This window comes from Fusarium falciforme, chromosome 2 (genome assembly GCF_026873545.1).
Source record: "Fusarium falciforme chromosome 2, complete sequence".
NCBI classification, from domain to species: domain Eukaryota; kingdom Fungi; phylum Ascomycota; class Sordariomycetes; order Hypocreales; family Nectriaceae; genus Fusarium; species Fusarium falciforme.
Window position 1 is genome coordinate 1,163,501 of NC_070545.1, and position 20,001 is coordinate 1,183,501.

Here is a 20,001-nt window from a genome sequence, read left to right on the forward strand (position 1 = left end):
GATCAAGTGCGCTAAAACATGGAGCCGGAGTCGCTAGAATTCTGTTGGTTCTAGGGGACTTTGCCGCTGTGACCGAGCAACCATGGATGTACGCTCCTCGGCATCGGCTAATCAACACCGAAGGCATTGGGATATATCTCTTTTGTGTGTTATTTTTTATTAGTGTTTTTCTTGATATCCTTATATAGGTAGATAGTCCGATCAGAGTCATTACAAAACGCCTCTTCTCCAGCCCCTCTCTCCTCCACGGGCATCCATCCATCGACTTCAACACGTTCGTCCACCAGCCGTCCCCTCATCTCAATCTCTTCTCCAGAAGTGAACCGGTCAAAATAGAAACCTGAATTCGCCAGCCTATCTAGTGCTTGCGGTTTCAAGGGCCAAAGGGGGTATGTGCAAGGGAAAAGATTTTGGGTAATAAAGTAATAAGAAAAAAAGAGCATAGTGTTGTGGTATAATGGGAGAGGTCAAGGTAAAAAGGACATTGATAGGTAGGTAGGACGTCGACGAGCCTGTTACTCTGTAACATCTCGCCCTGACAAGGGGTAATGGGTAGTGATCCGTGAACAAGACACAATGACACAAAAGACAAACAACCAAAGACAAGAACCGCGCCGATCCAACCGCCCGTCCCATATTGCAGCCCAGCCATGGTCGTAGTGGAACCGCCCGAATCCCTGGGTCAAAGATTTGGGTTCCGAAGACATGACATTCGTAGCTTAGATAAAGTTCATGAGCCAAGGGACAATAGCGCTGCGACTTGTTAGTAATGGTTCATTCAGATGTTCAGAGGCGTAAATGTCTTACCCAACCGCAACGGTGGCACCCAGTCCGAGCAGTGCTCGGTTCTTGACCTTTTCTTTCCGTAGCTCAGCCTCTGTCTTGACCTTCTTTGCCCTGGGCTGTTCCTCTTCTCGAGTCTCTTCGGTCTTGTCGGCGGCGTCCTTGTCGCCTACTGAGATATCGGCAGCCTTTCGCTTGCTCTTCTTAGCAGAAGGAGGTGCCTCTTCTGCCTCGGGCGCCTCTTCTTGCGCCTCTTCGCCCTCTGTCTCGGCCTTGGCCTGTTGCTCCTCCTCCTTGTTCTTCTGCACCATCTCCTTGGCAGCCTCCATCATCTGGGCAATCTCCTCAGCGCTGGGCGGCTCGCCAGCAGTGGGCAGAGGAAGCTCGACCTCGGTCACGGTGTGCTTGGTCTCAATTCCGTCCGCATCGGTTGACACTTCCTCCTCAACGTGAACCTTGACCTTGGGCTCCTCCTCCTTGGGCTCCAGAACGATGGCGGGCTCAAACTCGGTCGACTGCATGACAATGTCCTCCTGCTTGGTCTCCTTGGTCTCACCGTTAACGAGATCGGTCTTCTCGGTGATGGTCTCAACGGCCTCGACCTTGGTTCGGAGGCTTCGCTTTCGGGGCGATGCCGCTGCGCGCCTCGTGGTCTTGGTGGGGCTGGCTGAGCGGCGAGACCGAGTAGTTCGAGGAATGACAGTTGGAGTAGGAGGAGCCAGGGTAGGCTGTGACGACTTGACCGGGTCAAACTTGGGGGGCGCCGTGATGTTCTTGGGTGGTGAATCCGCGGTGCTGGTGACCGAGATCTTGGCGGGATCGAGCAGGGCGCGGATCCAAGGGGTAATCTGATACTCATCGGCGAGGGCGAGAGCCTGCTCCGGGGGGATCCAGATGTTTCCGGCCGTCTCTTCGGGGCTCGTAGTCGCCAGGGACTTGATAAACTTGCGCTCAGCTTCCTCGTCGGCCGCTTCGGCGTATGGGAAGGTGGCCTTGAACATGCCGGTGGCCGAAACGTAACCGTCAAAGCTGCGGCGCATCAGGAAGTAGCTGTTGGGGCTCGACTTGAAGATGCCCGAGACGATACCCTTGGGCAGAGGAGCCCGCAGATGGGCGTAGTCGAAGACGCCAAGAGACGTCTGCTCAGCCTCACCAGTGCCGACCATCTTAGGTGTCAGCTTGGTCTGTCCGAGGCGTCGGCGCGCAACCAGATCCGTATCTACAAAACATGGGTGAGCCTGCAAAGTCGCGACATCGAAGCAGGTGGGTGGTCTATACAATCTGGGATGTCCTCCATCATGAGAGGGTTGTGCTTCGTAGGAAGCATGCGCTCAGCGTTGGGGGCCATCTTGTCCAATTGCTTCTTGATCGCGACCGATCCGTGTTACCTCTGGGCCGACAAAATGAATCGAAATCGCGGGACTCGACGTGGTATATCGGCGCGCAAAGGAGAGTAAGATGAATGAACGAGCCCGCGAAGCTGGAGATGGCGCGTTAGATGGTGAAGGTGAAGAGAGTTGGGCGCAGAATTGCTCGCAATCCGGGCGACGGGCCGGGGGGAGGAGAGTTTGGCCTTATTCGACGTACCGTGTCAACGCAAGGCTTCAATTCATTCAGGAAAAAGTAGGCCTTGAAGAACGTACAATCGCGCTTCAGGCGAAAGAGTCTGGGAGGAAAAAGGCCAGCGGTAACGGTGCTTTGGGCCGGAAATAGAGAGGGAGCGAAGAATGAAGAAAATGAAGTAGATGAGGGTGAAAAAGGATCGCGACAGGCTCGACGAGGGAAGAGCTGAGACGGGAATCCAGTCGCGCAAATTACAAGCTGGATAGCGTCGAGGGTTTTAGCGGGCGGCCCTGTTGGGCGGGTTCGGCGGCCCAGGTACGTACCGAGCACCCGAAGGGGACTAGCTCCGCGTGCAGGAGTGGGGTGCTGCGAGATATAGTGGTACTTGCACCGTCACACAGTTCGCTCGCAGCGTCAGGTCTCCTGTTAATGGTGCGGCCAAATTACCCCCATCAATACGCCAAACTTGATGGACACCTGACTTGACATTACCCGATGGGTTCCAGTGCCATCTGGTTAGTGTGTACGTACCTCCTTTCTTGTGCAGGCTCATTTTCACAACAAAAGGAGCCACCACTTATTGGCTTTTATTATTTGATGGGCGCTAGACGGCGTCAAATAATTCTATTCCCAGCTCGCCTCTTTCCCCTCGTTTCCATGGATGCCATGCTCGATTCCGTTGGCGCGCACGTGGGGGACTGGGCGATGGGTTGCGCTGTTGATGGATGATGGATGTGTCTGCCGCCCCTAGCAACCACACTCACCCTACCTACCGACAGCGCCAACGCCAGCGCCGATCCAGGTCAGAGTGAACCACCCCCCAAACAAGTCCCCGGTTCCCCCTGGCGTTCGCTGCGCCCGGCGCGCCAGCAGGCGACTGCTCGCCCAGAAGAACGCGGGGAAATGGCATGGGTTTGGCTTTGGCGGCGCCATGTCACAGAGGACTCGTCATGGAAGCGAGATGCCGAAACATGTCCAGAGACAGACGTCGCAAGTCTGGCCAAGTCATTGACAGAGCCGAGAAACGGGTGCGACTCGTTGCCAATGGTCTCATTCCGTCTGCTGAGCCCGGTGACAAATGGGCTGCTTACAGCCCTACTGCTGCCGAGGTCGGCGAATGACGGCGCAACAAGTCACTTATCGCGCGTCTGGCATCGCATGCCGGCGTGCCTGTTTGGGCTGTCCCAGCACTGATCCGATGTTCCAAGAGGTCTAGAAGGGGTCGGGTCCAAAGGGGTTGCCGGCTCGGGACGAGCAGAATGGATGGGCCGCTCTCTTGAGCCATCTCTCTTTGCTGTCTTTCTCCCCACGAGATCTCAACCCCGGACCACGCTTCTTTTCCTGACAGACCGTCTTCACATGGAGTTCCCTGCGAGACATTCTATATGTGCTAGATGCTATCGTCTCTATATCGCTGAGGTCTCCGATTTGTCGAGGTGCATTCGCATAGCGGCGAGGGGCGAGTCAATGCATGAGGATCCATTCGTCCTGTCATGCGCCCAATGCTGAGCTGCTGCGGTACGCGGGGAAAGCACGCAGTGGCAATTGAGTGCGTTACTTGCTGTAGGTGAGCGAGGATTAACAGAAAGGCATTCTCAAGCCAAGAGTGGTAGGATTGTGGTGATGTTGGCATTGCCAAACAAGGTTCGACGATGTGCTGGTTCAAAGGACGATGCGTAGTCGAAGCAGTTCGAATTGCCTGTAGAAAGACGAAAGAAGAGTGTCTAGCTCCTCCTATTCAACGAGCAGTGCTGCAAAGGACGATCTCCTGGCCTACCTAGGCTATCTCGATGCTGCAATCCATGTCTCAGTTGCAGTTGCGGGCACCCAGCTTCTGCTCACACAACCCAGAGGCTCAAAGCCACAGCCGCCATAACCCCTCTGAAAACAAGCCTCATCCTCCAGGCTATCCTTCACCAGCCCAACCCCTGACAAGCACATCTCCATACCAACAGCAGCCATTGGCGACTCGTCCGTATTCAAACGCATCAAGCCCAATCAACATTCGCGAGTCAGCCTCCTGAAACCCCACCAGACGGCGAGGATACCTAGGTAGCGACCGCCAAAAGCCAGAACCCACCCTAGCACGCACCTCCAGCAGAGGAACACCGCCTAGAAAGCCCCTCCATCGTCACCGCAACAAGCAAGCAACCTACCCAAGCCCCTCCAAGGACCAAGGACCAAGCTCACCTCTCCCCTGCTTCAACGAGTAAGCTTCTTCTCCTTTCTTCTCCCCCTCCTCCTCTCCTCTTTCTTCTTCTCTACCCCAACCTTCACTTCTTCTTTCTACTATATCTTGAGCAGCCATTCACAGCTGCTGTAGCCATCTCTCTTCGACCTCAACCTCTCGGTGCTCTCCGCTCTTCTCCTATCCCCCGCCTTCCTCCAGCCTCGCCCCGCTCGCCCACCATGGCTTCTCACGACGATGATACCATGCCCGAGGAGACTCAGGGCTACAAGCTCTCCCAGCCCAAGCAGAGTCTGGCTGAGTACCAGCAGATGGGTAGGTGCAGCAGCTCCCCGTACCCCGACTTCCGTCCCAACCTATCGTCGAGCCTCTGCCGCACATGCTTCTGTCCCATGTGGTACCGCCTTGCAACCTCGCACCAACATGGCATGATGATTCAATGCATCTGTGCTATGTATAGCTCTCGGGCTCAAGCCGAGCTATGTCAGAGCGCATGAGCTATGCTTCATTCTTGGATTGTCTGGTCTGGCTCAGCTTCCCCTCAGCGCAACACCAAGCATCTTGCTTACCGCTTCTCCCACGCCACACCTCCAAATCACTGGACTGCTCAATGCTAACATTCCTTCTCTCAAGACGCTGGCGATGAGTCCCTGCAGCGATACAAGGAGTCCCTTGGTCTCGGTGGTGGCACCGACATCTCTGACCCCAACGACCCCCGAGTCTGCATCATCCTGTCCCTGACCATGGACTCTCCCGGCCGCGACCCCGTCACCATTGACCTCTCCACTCCCGGCAGCGAGAACACCCTCAAGGACAAGCCCTTCACAATCAAGGAGGGAGCCAAGTTCACCATGAGCGCCAAGTTCAAGGTCCAGCACGAGATCCTCAGCGGTCTCCACTACGTTCAGGTCGTTAAGCGAAAGGGCATCCGGGTCTCCAAGGACTCTGAGATGATTGTGCGTTTTCCTGGTAGTTTCTGAGCTAAGCGGCATGCTGACACACTACACAGGGCAGCTACGCTCCCAACACTGACCGACAGACCACCTATGAGAAGAGATGTAAGTCTTACACCATTACTGCTTACATCCAGCCATTGACACCGCCACAGTCCAAGAGGAGGAGGCCCCCAGCGGCATGCTCGCCCGCGGCCACTACAACGCCGTCTCGAGCTTCGTGGATGACGACAAGAAGAAGCATCTCGAGTTCGAGTGGAGCTTCGACATTGCCAAGGACTGGTAGACCTCCAAAGGGCACCTAGGCACGACCTAACAGGTTTGGGTCGTGTATCCTTAGGAATCGCACATAAACAAATACCACAAGCCATGAGATAATGAGATACCTGAACATTGGATAAGGACGCAACACACACAAAAACCCACATAAAAAGAGAAAATCGAGGATCGGAGCCGGGGATGGGGATGGGTGGATGCTTTGTTTCTATCATCTAGCTCGTCACTGACGAGGCAATACTTCAACCTCACTTCCGAGTCTCGAGGCTCCAAGGAGGGAAAAAATTCGATATGCATCAAGCTCTATTTGCTATGCAACAACTCTATCTACCGCTCGGGTCCGTCAATATGCCTACTCAAAGGATCTGGTATCACATCGTTGTAAAATGTCATCAAGCCCAAGCTGGTGTGGCTTCAGGCGGTGTGTTGTATATGTATGTATGGGTTGCTCAGAGGAAATAGTCTGGCAAGGCATTACCGTCGGCAGACTTTTCGTTCCCGGGCTGCAGCTCCTTATGCATGTCATTCTCGGGGGCGGCTGCAAAGACGTTAAAGAAACGCTCCCCTGTATCGCTAACCTCGAGAACGCTGGCCATGTTGCCGCAGCGGTAGCAGTAGTTGGGGGCGCTCCAGACGGTGCTGAGCCGGTCGTCGTAGAGCACTTGGAAGCCTTCTTGGCAGAGCTGGTGGGCCCTGAGGATGTGCGACATGTTGTTGACGGCCAGGAACTTCTTAACCACCTGGGCTCCAAACGTGTAGCCAGCACCTCGCGGGGAGAGGGAGAACTCGTCGCGCTCGGGGTCGGGGTCGGACCAGACGAGGTCGGCCATGGGGCCTTCGTGGGGGATCTCGCGGAAGCGATCTATGATTTTGATTTGGTCGATAGAATGGATGGAGGGGGAGAGGCCTAGACGTGGTATTAGAGCTGCTGCAGAGCAGACGCGGGCTTGAAACTGACCGCCGTGGACGCAGAATATTTGGTCGTTGATGACGACACTCAAAGTCAAAAAGTCAAACATGTCGGTAAAGTAGTGCCACACGTTGGCGTTGCCATACTTGCGCGAGCACTCGGTGTAGAAGCCATATGACTGGGTGACGCCGCGCGACTCGTGGTTCCCGCGGATCAGATGCACGCGATTGGGGTATCGTAGTTTTAAACACACAAGCAGCGAGATGGTCTCCACGCTGAACATGCCGCGGTCGACATAGTCTCCTGTTCCCCGATGATGGTTAGCCAGAAGTTTGTATTTCGTCTGCTGCGAGGGCGATTACCGAGGAAGAGGTAGTTTGTGTCGGGGCAGTACCCGCCGATGCGAAAGATCTCGATCAGATCAAAGAACTGGCCGTGGATGTCGCCGACGACGGTGATGGGGGCGCGGACGTGGACGACATTGCTCTCGCGCATCAGAAGCTCCTTTGTCTTTGCGCAGATGGCCTCGATGACGGACTCGGCGAGGAGCTCCTTCTTGTACAGGCGCGAGATGCACTCGTCGAGGTCGACGGATGCTGTTGCGACCCGGGGATATCAGCCTGCGAGCTCTAGGGGCCCTTCGATGGCGGGGGCGGGCGCTTACATGGTAGCCCAGGCATTGTGTGTGAGGTACGGTGCGTATGTGCGGGGGGGAGGAAAAGGCGACCGGGAGGTTCAGTTCGAGAAGATGGTCGTGGGTATCGAGGGGACTCGTGCGCCCGGAGTCATTAAGGCTGGCGGCGGCGGCGGCTCCTGGCGGGGATGATGTCTGGAGGAGAGCTTGGTGGTTGTACCAACATGATCGATCGGAGACGAAGCGGGACAGGTTCACATGGGGGCGTCGCGCGGAGAGAGGAAGGGCGGTCGAGAGCGAGAGTGGCGTGAGGACACTAGAAGGAGTATCGCGACATGGTGAAGGGAGCGAGAGAAGCGATCATGTCGAAGCACGGGCGAAGGAGGTTTGCTTGTTAGGGCGGTGGGATGTTTAGCCTGGTGTCGTGTGAATTGCTTAGTCGTCGCTGATCACACAGCTCGGCGGGAAAAATGCCCGGCCGAGCTCCCCCACACTTTGGCACCACCATCGGCAGATGGCAGATGAGAGCTGGAACTTGCCGGTAGTTGACGCCGAGTCCAGTCCTTGTATGGGTGTATCTTGTCCTTGGACTATCTGTTATGAACCTGGGAGCAATACTGGTTGAGTTCAGGATAGGTGAGTGATCTGTTTTGTCCATATTCAACATCTCTGATATCACAAGGGCAGTTTCGTGGTAAAACACCACACTGTTTTCTACATGTTCAGGTGTCTTTTTAAACCCACCAACCATAGCTCCTCTATAGATGCGTTAAGAGTATCTCGCAGGTCGAGAAATAAACGAGACACCGGACCATCAAGAGGGTTAGCTCCCTAGCTCCTCTCGATCATAATAATTAGCTCAAGATATATCATAATAAAGGTAAAGCTTTAGATCCCCTTTGCCTATTCTTACTATACTTTATTTACCATCTTTAGGGGAGGCTAAGCTAAAGGGTTTAAACTACCTAAGCATCTCTCTTTTCCTCGACCCGGGTGAATACCTATGCATGATCAGAGTTCTGTCTCGAGCCTTGATTATCACCTCAACGGCCCCCCACAGTCATAAAATACAAGCTGCCTGTCGTCGCGTCCACGTTCTTGGGCGCACCAAGATACAAAAGATCTGTGCCATCAGATCTCATCATGGCCTGCAGGCGCTGAACCCCCTTGCCCGTCACTGCCTTGAGCTCGTTGTTGGTCCACCCGGCACTGCCAGTCTTCTCAAGAATCCAAGTACTACCACCGGAGACACAATAGTAGATGCGAACGGTTGTCCCGTCGTGCGTTATGCCGATGGCGGCGCTTGTATTCTCCCCCGAGAAGACCAACTCGCGAGCCCAAGGGTTCGCCGTGCCAAAGGTTGCTCTCGCGCGGTGGACCTGCCATCCCTGATAGGACTTGGGGGCGAAACGGTATGCAATGTTGATGTGGACCTCGCCAGCTGCGCCCTCATAGAGAGCAAGCTTTGCGCTTTGGAACGCCGGGACAGGCGTGGCACCGGTGTCTCCGTCGTAGGTCTCGCCAGATGTGAGGGGCTGGAAGACGATGTCCTTGGTCTCCTGAGTGGTGGGCAAGGTGACTGTTGCTCCAGAAGCGGATCGATACTTGTCCGACGAAGGCGTATAACGCACATAGCTTCCCTCATGGCGGACCCCAGAGGCGGGGAACTTGGCCCATTCCCACTGGAGATGAACGTCGCCATCGGAAGAAAACTGGATATCATCAGGATACACCGAGTAGCCGGTTCTGTAGGCAAAGATGCTGATCCGCGCCCATTTCTTGGAAGAAGTCGTATACTTGTAGAAATAGCCGCCTCGAGCTGAGCCGTCATTGCTCGACTGTCCTCTGACAATCATCCAGAGGTTACCGTCAGCATCACGCTTCACCACGGGATACGTGACTCGAAGGGTGTGGTCAGGCATCTCTGAGCTGCGATCCATGAGGGTTGCACTGTTGGCTGAGGAAGAGCGAAAGTAGTTCCATGGCTCGTTGTGCATGCTAGTGAAGACGTGGACATAGCCGTCTCCATCAACAGCAATGCTAGGAGTGTTGTGGCCATTGTCATCGAGGAACTCGGCGCACTCTCCGCTCGAGGTCTTCAGACAGTCTCGCGAAATAGCACCGTTTGCCTGAGCACGACGAACAACCATGACATTGTGGTTGGTTTTCGATCCCTCCAGAGGATTTCGCAGATAGGTCAGCCACTGGTAGCCGTTGAACTCGTCGAGGGGATTCCACCACGCCGACTGGCTGTTGACGTCGACTGCTGAAGAGATGGTGACCAGGGTGCCAGGGTTGATTGTGGCAGAGACCGAAGTTGCCAGAAGGCAAGCGAGAGAGACGGAGGCCCTCATGTTGGCAACCTCTCCGGACCAAGACGTATAGGCAAGGAAGATAGAGGCCTAGCCTCGCTCATGGCAGCGCCTCACGTATTTATATACCTACCTCTTGTGACGCCTCGGCTATGTATGAGTGCGGACCTCTCGGAGTTGAAGTAACATGATGATGGTCGTATGAATGGATACCAGGTGGGGTCAGATGCAGGAGTTTCATCACGGTGATAATTAACCTTGAAGGTGATGTGGATGCCAGAAAGCATAGATATCAAGATATCATATCATGCTTGGCTGGGCTACCGAGCTCGATCTTAGGTCCTTCTATGATCAGTAACGGCAAACAGCGGTGACAATCTATCAAGTCAAATTGAAAGATTGGAGGTTTTGAAACATGTGCAGCTTGTAGGAGCCTTCATTCAGACAAAGCTCCGGGGTCATGGCCGGCGATGGTGGTCCGGATGGCGTGTCGAGAGCGGAACTCCGGACTGAAGCCCTATGCCTACGGGAGATCCGCCTCGACGGATAATTCCGGGTAAATCAAAGTGATAGGTGACAGGTGGGATATTGTAGACCTATGGGCCCAGGATGGGGGTCAAGTCAGTCTTGTTTCTCATAAGAGTTGCCCGCTTGGGTTGTGGTGATTTAGATAGAACATGTCCTTATTGTCGAGCGTTTGTAAGGAGATGCCATATGTGCTTCCGATGGTATTGAATCGTGATAGATCTATTGGTATTGTATGCGAACGGTGTCTGTGAACGCAAATAGTCTCGAACGAGGTTTGACTCTTATGATGTATACGGGCGCATCGTTTGGGTACATAGTAAGCGAACTGTCCTTCACTGTATTCCAGTTTAGGTAGATACCCAACTCAAATTCGATAGAGCAAACCAAAGATGTTGTTCATGCGCATTCAAACAAATTAAAATAATTCGGCTTTCCAACGTGTTTGCTCATCAAAAAGCGAAATTACGATCATGTCAAAAGATAAGGCTCGGAAAAAGAGTGTCTCCCTCGAGATGCCTGAAGTTTATTTTATCGTACGGATACCTTATGCATTGTTTCGTTTTACTGACTCGGTAGTGACCTGGTCCGTGCGCACGCGACAACCTCAGCATCGGATCTCGACGACCCAATGAGTGGCATCGCCATCTCTGTTACTCAGGCTGCAACGGAATCCGCCTCTTCACCGACCCGAGGGCTTCAATAGAATCACCCTGAGCCCTCCAAGGATCAACTGGATGAGGCCCCTCTGAGCGTTTCCCCCGCAAGCAAGCCCGTGCAGGTTCCGCCGAGGGGGTCCTTTCGCATTGGATGTCGCGTCCGCGCGCTGTCGCTGTTGGCAAGCTTGGGCTGTAGTATCCCGACGCCCTCGCTCCTCGACTATTATTGCTGCTGCTGCTCTCCAGTCACGCCGAGGACTCTGTTGTGCAACCTATCACGGCGTCGCATGAGCCTGGCCTCAGACCAGACCGCGCGCCCAGCTCTTGTCCTGTCGACGTCCGGCGCGGAAACCGTCTTCGCGCCCGATCAACTCGCTGACGAGGCTGTCGTCGCTTTCTCTTTGCCATCCATCCGCCTGTATTATAGACGCCACCACCTTGGTTGAATTTCGGGCATAGCATTTCTTTCTCCCCGGAAATTCGCTTCCCTTAACTGCTGTCGCTTCCTGGTACGTCGAGTTACATCACCCATCATGCCCGACTCGGCCCCAGGCCAGACACGGCCAGACGAGGCTCGCTGCTATAACTGCGGCACCTCTGGCCATTGGGCTATCGCATGTCCAGAGCCTACTCGAGAAACACCAGCGTAAGTGGTCTAAAGTCTAGTCACAGCGGCTGTACGCTGCTAACTATCCTGCAGAGGTCTCGCGGCTTGGAGGAATGCCAATACTTCGGGTCAAGGGGGCCACAAGGAGCAGCATGGAGGTTCGAAAAAGTCCAAGGGGCCCATTATCACCAAGTACGCCCCTACTCCAGCTCCAGGATCAGTTGTGACCAGATACGGGCCTCCGCCCGGCTATGGTCCTCCGTCTGCGCCTTACCCCGGAGCTCCCTCCTATCCTCCCCAGTACCCTCCATATGGATCTGCAGCTCCCGGTTATGCGCCTGGCTACGCACCTCCGGGTTACTCGCACTCATACCCTCCGCCCTCATACGGCGGTCCGCCTCCAGGTCTCCCACCTCCTCCTGGTCCACCTGCACCATATGGCCCTCCTCCGCCACCTCAACCAACTCAGCCGCCGGGACCACCACCCTCATACTCACGGCCATACGGTCCTCCCCCAACTCCTCGTCAAGACCATGCGCCCTACAGCTCGCACCCGCCATATCAGTCATATCCTCCGCCCACGCCCCCGCCATACGGGCAGCATGCGCCTCCGTATCCCTCTCCCTTCCCTCCTCACAGTGCACCACCTGGGTATGGACATCCTCCACCTCCCAGGCCAGGCCCATCTCCAGGACCACCTCCCACACCACAGCCCAGCCGGGCATCAGGATCACCACCTATACCACGCCCAAACACAGTCTCGACGCTTCCCCTGCCACCATCTCTTCCTCCCAAGCCATCCCTCCCTCCGAAACCACCTCAGCCTGGTCGTCGCCGTGATTTCCCTGACCACTCTCGTGATCACCGGAATAGACGAAGACATGAGCGCCACAACCGTAACCATGATAACCGGCAGAAGAAGAATCAGCCTCATCCTCGGCAACCGGAGCGGCAACCAGAGCAAAAACCTCGCGAAAATCCCCAAAGACCTGAAACAAAAGCTCCAAATCTTCCGAAACCAACCCCATCACCGAAACAGGAGCAAACAGCACAACCCGATGCTAAGCAAGAGTCGAGCACACCCATTGAGAAGGTTGAAACAAAGAAGTCTGACACCGAGGTCTCGAAAACTGTTGCACCACAAGTAGTACCTGACACGACATCCAACAATGCCACTGACGCAGATGACCTGGAATGGGATGAGAAGACAGTCTTCAAAGAGCTAGAAACGGCACATCCACCAGATGAAGTGGGCAAGCCTCTGCCTGCAGAGTACAATGATGAGGTGCTTCTTCCAAGAAAATGGGATGCAAAATGCATCGAATCGGACTATGTCCAGGCTGACAATATCGAGGAGTATGTCAAGCCGATACATGAGACGCCGTATTGGCCATCGATCGAATTCGACCCAGCATTTGTGCGAGATGGCAAGCTCCCCAGCGGAGAAGCGGTATCTGGCCTCCCAGCTGAGTTTCCGCCAAAGGGCCCTGAAGCAGTGCGGAGTGAAAGCTCCGAGAGTGGGGAGGTCCATGAGCAACGCTCCAAACGTGGCCATTCTAGTGACAATGACCGTGCCGAGCGACCTCTCAAGAGACAGAGATCCCGGAGTGCTTCTAACCCCAGCCGCAAAGGATCAAACGACGGGGATTCCAGTCGGCGGGATAGGCAGGGGGTCAAGCGCAGATCACGTCGGGACAGTTCCGGACATCGGGGAACGGAGGCTCGTGAACGAGATCGACGATCTCCCGAAAGAACAACATCTTACCATCGAGATCGGAGTCGAGATCGCAGCAGGGGTCGAAGCAGAGACCGCAGCCGTGGTCGCAGTCGAACACGTACTCATACCCCAGCTTCACGGTCAGTGTCCAACGCCTCATCCGGGCTGGACTCGTTGGAAGCCGAGCTGCTGGGACGAGATATCAAGGCCAAGACTCCCGAAGAAACACCAAAGCGAAAGCCGTCTGGGGGCAGCAAGCCCAAACGACGTCAAACGAAGCTCGACTCTGCATACAGGTAAGCCACCAAAGCGTCGTGAAGCATCATTAGCTAAGTCTTGAACAGCCGCCGTTGGTAGGCCATGTCTGGCCACGCACGTTGCCGCCCTCACCTTCTACTCGAATGGTATCATGTTCCTTTTTGTTCTTCCTCTACGGGCCGCAGCTCTTTGTTGCGTGACCCTAGGCCAGGCACTGCTCCCTTTACGTTTCCTTTTTCTCTTCCCACTCGTCAGCTAGGGTCTAAAGCTTTCCGAACGGCGCTCTGGTATTGGTTTACTTTTAACGATTTCATGACCAAGGTGCATGGCCGGCGTCTTCTATAGCATTCACGAGGTATGCGTGAATACATTCTTAATCTTACTCTCATTCGGTCCATATGACATCTTTCCAACCATTCTTCTATTTCCATTGACCGTACTCCGTTCTCCTGGCTGCTCCAGATTCCATACATGATACCATGGTTCTGGCCGTGTCATAGCCAACCCCGTGCCCTGTGTGCCTGGCCTCCCCTCTTTCTCTTCCCATCCTTCTGACTTGATGACAATGACAAGATGCCAGATGCTTGAGATGGAGCGCAGAGACGCATCAATGGCCGAAGTAGGTGCGTGTACGCTATGGGCCTCTGTAGCATATACATGGATGTCCTATAGGACTTGTCCAACCCTCCCCTACACAGCACGCTAGATAGGTGCCTAGTTCTTGCGGGCAATCTCCATGCGCTTCTTGAGACGGTAGGCAAAGGCCCGCTTGCGCGCAGCAGCAGACTGCGTGAAGGCACCAGAGCCTCCAAAGGGACCAGCAGCCGCGCCGTTGCGAACACGGACGATGCAGACATTCTCGGCGCCTCCAACGCTGCCCTCACAAGTCATCCCCTCGGGCATGCGCACCTTGAGGGGGAAGTCGGTGTTGGTGGCCAGAGACAGGCCCTGGATGCCAAGTCCTGGGACGTCTTGGGTGACCTCGGCCGACTGGAAGGCGTCCGGGTCGGTGCCGCCAGATGTGGCATCGATGTCGGCGGTCATGGGGCCAGCGCCATCTTGGTTGACCTGCAGGTGTTAGTTAGTGGCTGTAAATACCTCGAGTGAGGACGACATACCTGTCTATAGGTGAGTGTCACTTCACCATCATCCGACGCGGTGGGAAGGCCAGAGGAAGCACCGTCGCCGGCAGAGGCTGCAACACGAGCCTCGGGGGGGCCATCATTCTTGTCGCCGCCCCTTCCTGCGGCACCGCCTCCAAAGAGACCGCCCAGGAGGTTGCCAAGCTGTCGGCGGTGCTTTCGCGCGCCAGGCAGGTTGGACAAGTTATCCTCAACTCCTACGCTCTCGGACGAGCCATTGTTGGTTGGGACGTTGCCGCCTGTACCGAGGAAGTTGGAGATCATGACGGAAGCGTCAACAGGGCCATTGCCCTGGGTCCGGCCAAGGGCACTAGCTTCACCGCTGCGAATCTCGCGGTCACGGATGATGGAAGTGTCGGCTTGAGAGCCGCACCTGTTGCTGGAGCAATCGCGAGGAGTTCCATCCGCGACTTGTTTGTGTTAGTAGACCTTTCGAGTGAAGGGGGATATGACATACTGCTCAGGCCGGGCATGGAGACACCGTTGGCGCCCTCAACAGACATGACAACGCCGTGGGCCGAGACGGCGGTGGCAAGAACGGAGACGGTGATGAAACGCATCTTGAAGGTCTTTGAAGTTTTTGAAAAGAGGTATTACAGGGAGTAAGATGTAGAATGAGTTGCCTCCAGGGCGTTGAATGTAGATGATGGAGAAGAGTAGAACAGAGAAGACTGGCTTGCAGTTGAATTGATGATCACATTGCAAAGATCTTCTGTTCTTATATACTTTTTCAAAGCTCACATGTCGACTGAATCTCGGTGAAGCATCAAGTCCCAACTTGGAGGCCGTCGCGAGAAAAAAAAAAAAAAAAGAGGGCAGCTGTGAAGCAGACTAGCCCAGCAACAGCTTCAGGTGTTGCTGCTCTGGTTGATGTCTGTCCGTTGAGGCTGAGCAGGTACTGGTGCGGTTCAGGTTTCGAAGTTTTGGTTTCGTGTTTTGGTCAGGCTGAAGACGGCGCCCCAATCACGGACGTGATTCGAAACTTTGAACTTGGTGGTTTTTGAAGGTCAAAGCACAGAGGTGGTTGGAACAATGCTGTAATGACCACCAAATTGAGCCTTCCCTATATATTACACAATGCAAATTTAACAGCGTTTTCTTTCTAATGACTTCATTACTCTGAGAATATTGTTAATAAATTTTATTGTTACTGTCTGCGCAAGTTGGTTCAAGTCGACCACTTCTGTGGTTTCAACCTCTCGTTACCCTGCAAGTTTCAGGCCAACTCTTGGCCGCCCTACTCCAAATGCGATTGGACTCCTGAGGGTTTCATTTTGCCAATCTTCTAGAAACAAAAGATCTACGCTGGGCTTCGATACTTCGTGTTAGCGCTCGGAACGGGAGTTTCCCTTCGGTGACTCCATCACCACCGAAACACCTCGAAACCTCAGCTCCATGTTTTTCTTACTCTTGGGAGTTGCACACGGGGGAGGCTTGGCTGCTGGGGAAGATGCGATTGGACCTTTTGCATCTTGAATTTATAATTCAGTTGCTATACCGATTTTTTTCGGTCGCCCCGAATCGCTACACCTGCCTGTTTTGCTGTACCCGTCCTCGTCATGTCTCATTGTTATCATCGATGTTGTGTTGGGCTATGTATGTCCTTCTGCATTGCTGTCTTCGGTGGAATCAGTCTCGGCTTTGACTCCTGGGACGCTGTCCTTCGGTTCCCATTAGCGCCAACTCTTCCATGCGTGCTTGAACATGACCCCCATGTAGATTTGATATGTCATTTTTACCCCCAAGGTGCCCAAGGTGCCCAACTACCTTGTGACTGTGCCCGATATCGACGACGTAGATAGATAACGTACTGCGGGGAGAGATCATTTGTAACCCATCAGTGCCTTGGTCAACTTGGAACATGGCCTTGTACTTCCTGTCTGTGGTGTTCACAGCCAGCTTTCTATGAAGATTACCTCGAAATTAATTTGTTTGTCATACTAGGCAGGCATTTTTAACATTTTGAAAGATATTTTGCAACTATTTGCAAGACTTCATAAGGGAATTTGCTAAGTATTGTTCACCTTGGGTGTGAAGGGTTCTGGTATAGGGTGGGATGGGCTTCACAGCAGTTACCCACTGCTCAACAAATCAGCCTTCCAACGCCATTGAAACTTGGGTATGGAGGTTCTCAGGATCGGAGCATCTAATGAGTCTCATAGTCACAATATTAACAAGTTCCTATTTTGCAAAACGACCTGGGCAGCTGCTCAGATGAGCAACTCCATTTCTGCGTCCTGCAAACATAATTGCAAGTTAAAAGTTGGCAGCCAGATATCCTCGGTTTCATGGTCTAACGGTTATGACTGCGGATTCTGATTCCGCCAGCGAGGGTTCGACTCCCTCTGAGACCTTTCTTTTTGCATAGTCGTTAATTATTATAATATCCCGTTGTGTCGTCGCTTGTCGTCCAAATTTAGGTTTAAGGTTTATTTTTGTTGATGCGCTGTCAGCGTGCAATATCCTAAGGATTAGGAAGGTAGTATTATATTTAGGCGGCCATGTGGGATGCGATTGGCCATATCCGGAAAGTGAAGTCTTTAAGCGACGGTGACTTTTAGGGTACGTAGCTTGAATGTCACGATGTCTCCCAGGCTCACCTTTTTTGGTGTTTTGTCCATTTGAGACAAGTCAGTTTGTCTAACCGAAATGATCGCCAGGCCGTCCCCTCTGTTCCAGTAAGGCGACTGGTCCGGCAGATGTCAAAGGGGCCAGCAGACATTAGCCGCGCTGCAAAATGGGGGGCAGGGTAGGCGGGCTACCACACCGGCAAGCACACCACCCGGATCTACGGTAGAGCCCGGCGCATACACACCTCCCCCCCTTGTCACACTCGAGGAGGAAAGAGGAATCTTGGCTTTGGAGGCGTGCGACGGGCGAGGGAGAGGGTGCCTTGTGATACACGTGCGCAACGTCGGTCAGACACACAAAAGCGAAACGTGCGGCCAGAGTGTGTCAGGTGTTCTCGGCCGAGATTTCTTGTCGAATCACCACTTTTGACAGGCTGCAGGCCCTTGCCTGGGCTTGCATATTCCTCTCCTGTGGAGCCGGAGTGAGGGGAGGACCCTGAGGTGTCACCGCCGGGGCAAATCAGAGCTGCAGCTGGGCCAATGCGGCAGGCAATCGTCCTCGATCGAGACCCAGCATGCCGGGGAATCATCAAAGACCCAAAGGACAACGGCCACGGGCAGCTCCGGACATGTATGGAGAAGTTCCAGATTCCAGGCTAGAGCAACAGCTTCCACGCTAGAGCAGACCATGTGAAGCAAGAGGTGGGGGTCGCGGAGAAGAAGTGTCAGTGGGGACACCGTCTTTTTGAAGCCATCGTGAGATGCAAATTTCTGTCGAGTAGCACTCGAGGCTCGATTGGGATAGTCTCGGCTGTGAGCGAGTCAACACCGGGGAAACCTTTCCTTGTCTAGTATTACGCTACGATTATGGCTAAAATAGGCCCTTCTATCTATCACTAGTAGATGCTCCGTGGCACGGGGCCGGTAGTCATGGGTGCTGACCGCAAAAGCACAAACTTTTGTCTTCTCGCTCTCTTAGATGTCCAAACATGTAATGACCAACCCGCTGCAGCATCTGGACTGGAACCAGAATCCACCAACAACAAATCACAGAATAGAAATCAAACAATCAAATTTTCAAACCCCAATCCTCGCAGATCACGTAACCAGTTGACACTCTCGGTTCCCCGCGAATCCTGCATGGCCCACGCCGCCTTGAGCATCTCAATGGCCGTAAAGAGATAACCCCATGGGCAAATGTCCCAGATCGACAAGAGCCGTGTCATAGTCCACGTACGCTTTTCTGGATCACGCGTCTCGGCTCCTGCAATAAAAGTTGGCCACGATGAAGCTTTAAAGTAAACATCGTCTTCGCCAATTGCAGCCAAGTGGCTCAGCGTGTCTTGCAGGAGAAGGTCCGTGTCAATCGTCCTCATAGATCGTACCAAGGGCAGCGCCTGTAGAATGTAGAGACAGGCGGCTGATCTGTGTGCCGCCGCTAGGTGCACTCGGCTTTCGAGGTCCATGGTGACATTGTGTTGTCGGAGATAGTCGGCCCATGCCCCAATGTCGACAGCAAGCGCTTGATCAATCAGGGCAAGCGCCTCATCGGCTGCTGTAAGGGACTGGTCGGTCCATGGCGTCTGGTGGGACAGCTGAGATGCAGTCAGGATGATATTCAGGATATCCGGTGGACATGACAGGGAATTGGTCAACTCGACCCGCTTCATTACAGGCAGGAACTGGAAAGCTTGTCGAGCAACACGGGCAGCGAGACCTCCCGATGTCAAGGTCGAGCCCAGGATGTTGTAGCTGCAAGGGTCAGCAGGTGTTGGTGGTGTTCGGATGAAGGACTTACATGAAGCTGTCTGTAATGACACGGTCCCGTAGCATCCTACTGGATGCATCCGTGTTACTATCTGGGTTGAGCAGCGCCATGATACTTGTGGCGCCCTCGAGGTGGGCCCTCCAGCTCTGGTTCTCCGACTTGTCAAGATCAATCAGATCGAACTTGATAAAGAAGTGCATGGCGGCCAGAGCCACCTCGCTGCCGGCAGGGTCAAGGGTGTCAAGCACCTCGCGAAGGTGGCTCATGGCCTTTTGCTTGGCTGTCAATGCATCAATGAGGGCTTGCCGTGTCACGAGGTCTCTCGATCTAAGCTGAGAGAGGTAGCCACCAGGATCCGAGAGGCCGGGAGGAATGTCGCTGACACGGCGGAAGATGTTGGACCAATGAAGGGCTGATGTCGCAACGAGAATCTGCAGAAGAAGCGGATGCTTCCGCGTCAAGGGGAGAAGCTCGCGAAACGGGTTGTCCTCGGGTGTGTCTCGCACCACGAGATCTTTGCAGACCCTCTCAGAAACTGGCACATGCGTTAGCGTGACTGACAGAGATGAGGGGGGAAACGCCACTGTTGGATGGACTGACAGTGGGATAGATAGTATCGTGAGGTGCGGTCGAGGTCCTGGAACAGTGGATCGGTTAGAGCTCCCGGTGGTTGCAAGGGCGAGTCGGCCTGGGGAGACTGTTGCCGGTTCATCTGCTGGGCGGCTTGCTCTCTAGCCTGTTGGACTAGCTGGGCCAGTGGGTGCTGGTCGCTGGGATCTGGCCTAGGCTGGGGCAGGCCATGGCCCGGCTGTTGGCCCGGAGGAGACGGCGAAACACCGAGGGAGGAGGAACCGGAAGCATCCCCATCATCGGGTATCCTCCGACCGGGCGGCGGGTTGACATTGCCCTGCGAGTCAATGCCTTGTGTCCAGACGAAGACCTTGCCATACCCGAGGCATTCCTGCCCCGAGACCGCGCACTTGTGGCATGTCGGCCACGAGCGGTCGCAGCGCAGGCGTCGACGACGGCAGTTGTGACACGGTTTGGTGTTGCTTGGCGGCATGCGCCGGGCGCTGACTGAGCAGCCAGATAGCTAGGGCGGGCTCTTTTCGGTGCGGACAGCGGTTGAGAGCAAC

At 54.5% G+C, this 20,001-nt stretch overlaps 6 protein-coding genes and 1 pseudogene across 7 annotated transcripts, besides 1 other annotated feature; 2 read left to right on the forward strand and 5 right to left on the reverse strand.

Moving 5' to 3' along the window:
• Positions 1 to 719: 719 nt before the first annotated feature.
• On the reverse strand, positions 720 to 2,131 carry NCS54_00232200 (HTH APSES-type domain-containing protein; the record flags this gene model as incomplete). Its single annotated transcript, XM_053147924.1, has 3 exons — positions 720 to 753; positions 808 to 2,002; positions 2,062 to 2,131. The coding sequence occupies 3 exons, from the start codon at positions 2,129 to 2,131 to the stop codon at positions 720 to 722; spliced, it is 1,299 nt and encodes a 432-aa protein (XP_053003899.1).
• A 2,624-nt stretch (positions 2,132 to 4,755) lies between these two features.
• NCS54_00232300 (Hypothetical protein) lies at positions 4,756 to 5,773 on the forward strand (the record flags this gene model as incomplete). Its single annotated transcript, XM_053147925.1, has 4 exons — positions 4,756 to 4,849; positions 5,168 to 5,490; positions 5,544 to 5,592; positions 5,643 to 5,773. 4 exons carry the CDS (start codon positions 4,756 to 4,758, stop codon positions 5,771 to 5,773), a joined length of 597 nt encoding a protein of 198 aa, XP_053003900.1.
• A 439-nt stretch (positions 5,774 to 6,212) lies between these two features.
• On the reverse strand, positions 6,213 to 7,353 carry NCS54_00232400 (Serine/threonine-protein phosphatase; the record flags this gene model as incomplete). The annotated part of the gene is made up of 4 exons (XM_053147926.1): positions 6,213 to 6,670; positions 6,722 to 6,976; positions 7,036 to 7,269; positions 7,338 to 7,353. 4 exons carry the CDS (start codon positions 7,351 to 7,353, stop codon positions 6,213 to 6,215), a joined length of 963 nt encoding a protein of 320 aa, XP_053003901.1.
• Positions 7,354 to 8,350: 997 nt separating this feature from the next.
• NCS54_00232500 (Hypothetical protein) lies at positions 8,351 to 9,808 on the reverse strand (the record flags this gene model as incomplete). Its single annotated transcript, XM_053147927.1, has 2 exons — positions 8,351 to 9,709; positions 9,788 to 9,808. The coding sequence occupies 2 exons, from the start codon at positions 9,806 to 9,808 to the stop codon at positions 8,351 to 8,353; spliced, it is 1,380 nt and encodes a 459-aa protein (XP_053003902.1).
• A 1,528-nt stretch (positions 9,809 to 11,336) lies between these two features.
• NCS54_00232600 (CCHC-type domain-containing protein) lies at positions 11,337 to 13,484 on the forward strand (the record flags this gene model as incomplete). The annotated part of the gene is made up of 3 exons (XM_053147928.1): positions 11,337 to 11,449; positions 11,504 to 13,423; positions 13,472 to 13,484. The coding sequence occupies 3 exons, from the start codon at positions 11,337 to 11,339 to the stop codon at positions 13,482 to 13,484; spliced, it is 2,046 nt and encodes a 681-aa protein (XP_053003903.1).
• A 615-nt stretch (positions 13,485 to 14,099) lies between these two features.
• Positions 14,100 to 15,087, reverse strand: NCS54_00232700 (Hypothetical protein; the record flags this gene model as incomplete). The annotated part of the gene is made up of 3 exons (XM_053147929.1): positions 14,100 to 14,453; positions 14,504 to 14,937; positions 14,985 to 15,087. 3 exons carry the CDS (start codon positions 15,085 to 15,087, stop codon positions 14,100 to 14,102), a joined length of 891 nt encoding a protein of 296 aa, XP_053003904.1.
• A 3,071-nt stretch (positions 15,088 to 18,158) lies between these two features.
• On the reverse strand, positions 18,159 to 19,958 carry NCS54_00232800 (annotated as a pseudogene). The gene is made up of 3 exons: positions 19,466 to 19,958; positions 18,896 to 19,400; positions 18,159 to 18,849 (listed from the first exon to the last, which is right to left on the reverse strand).
• Positions 18,159 to 19,958: a sequence feature.
• Positions 19,959 to 20,001: the final 43 nt, after the last annotated feature.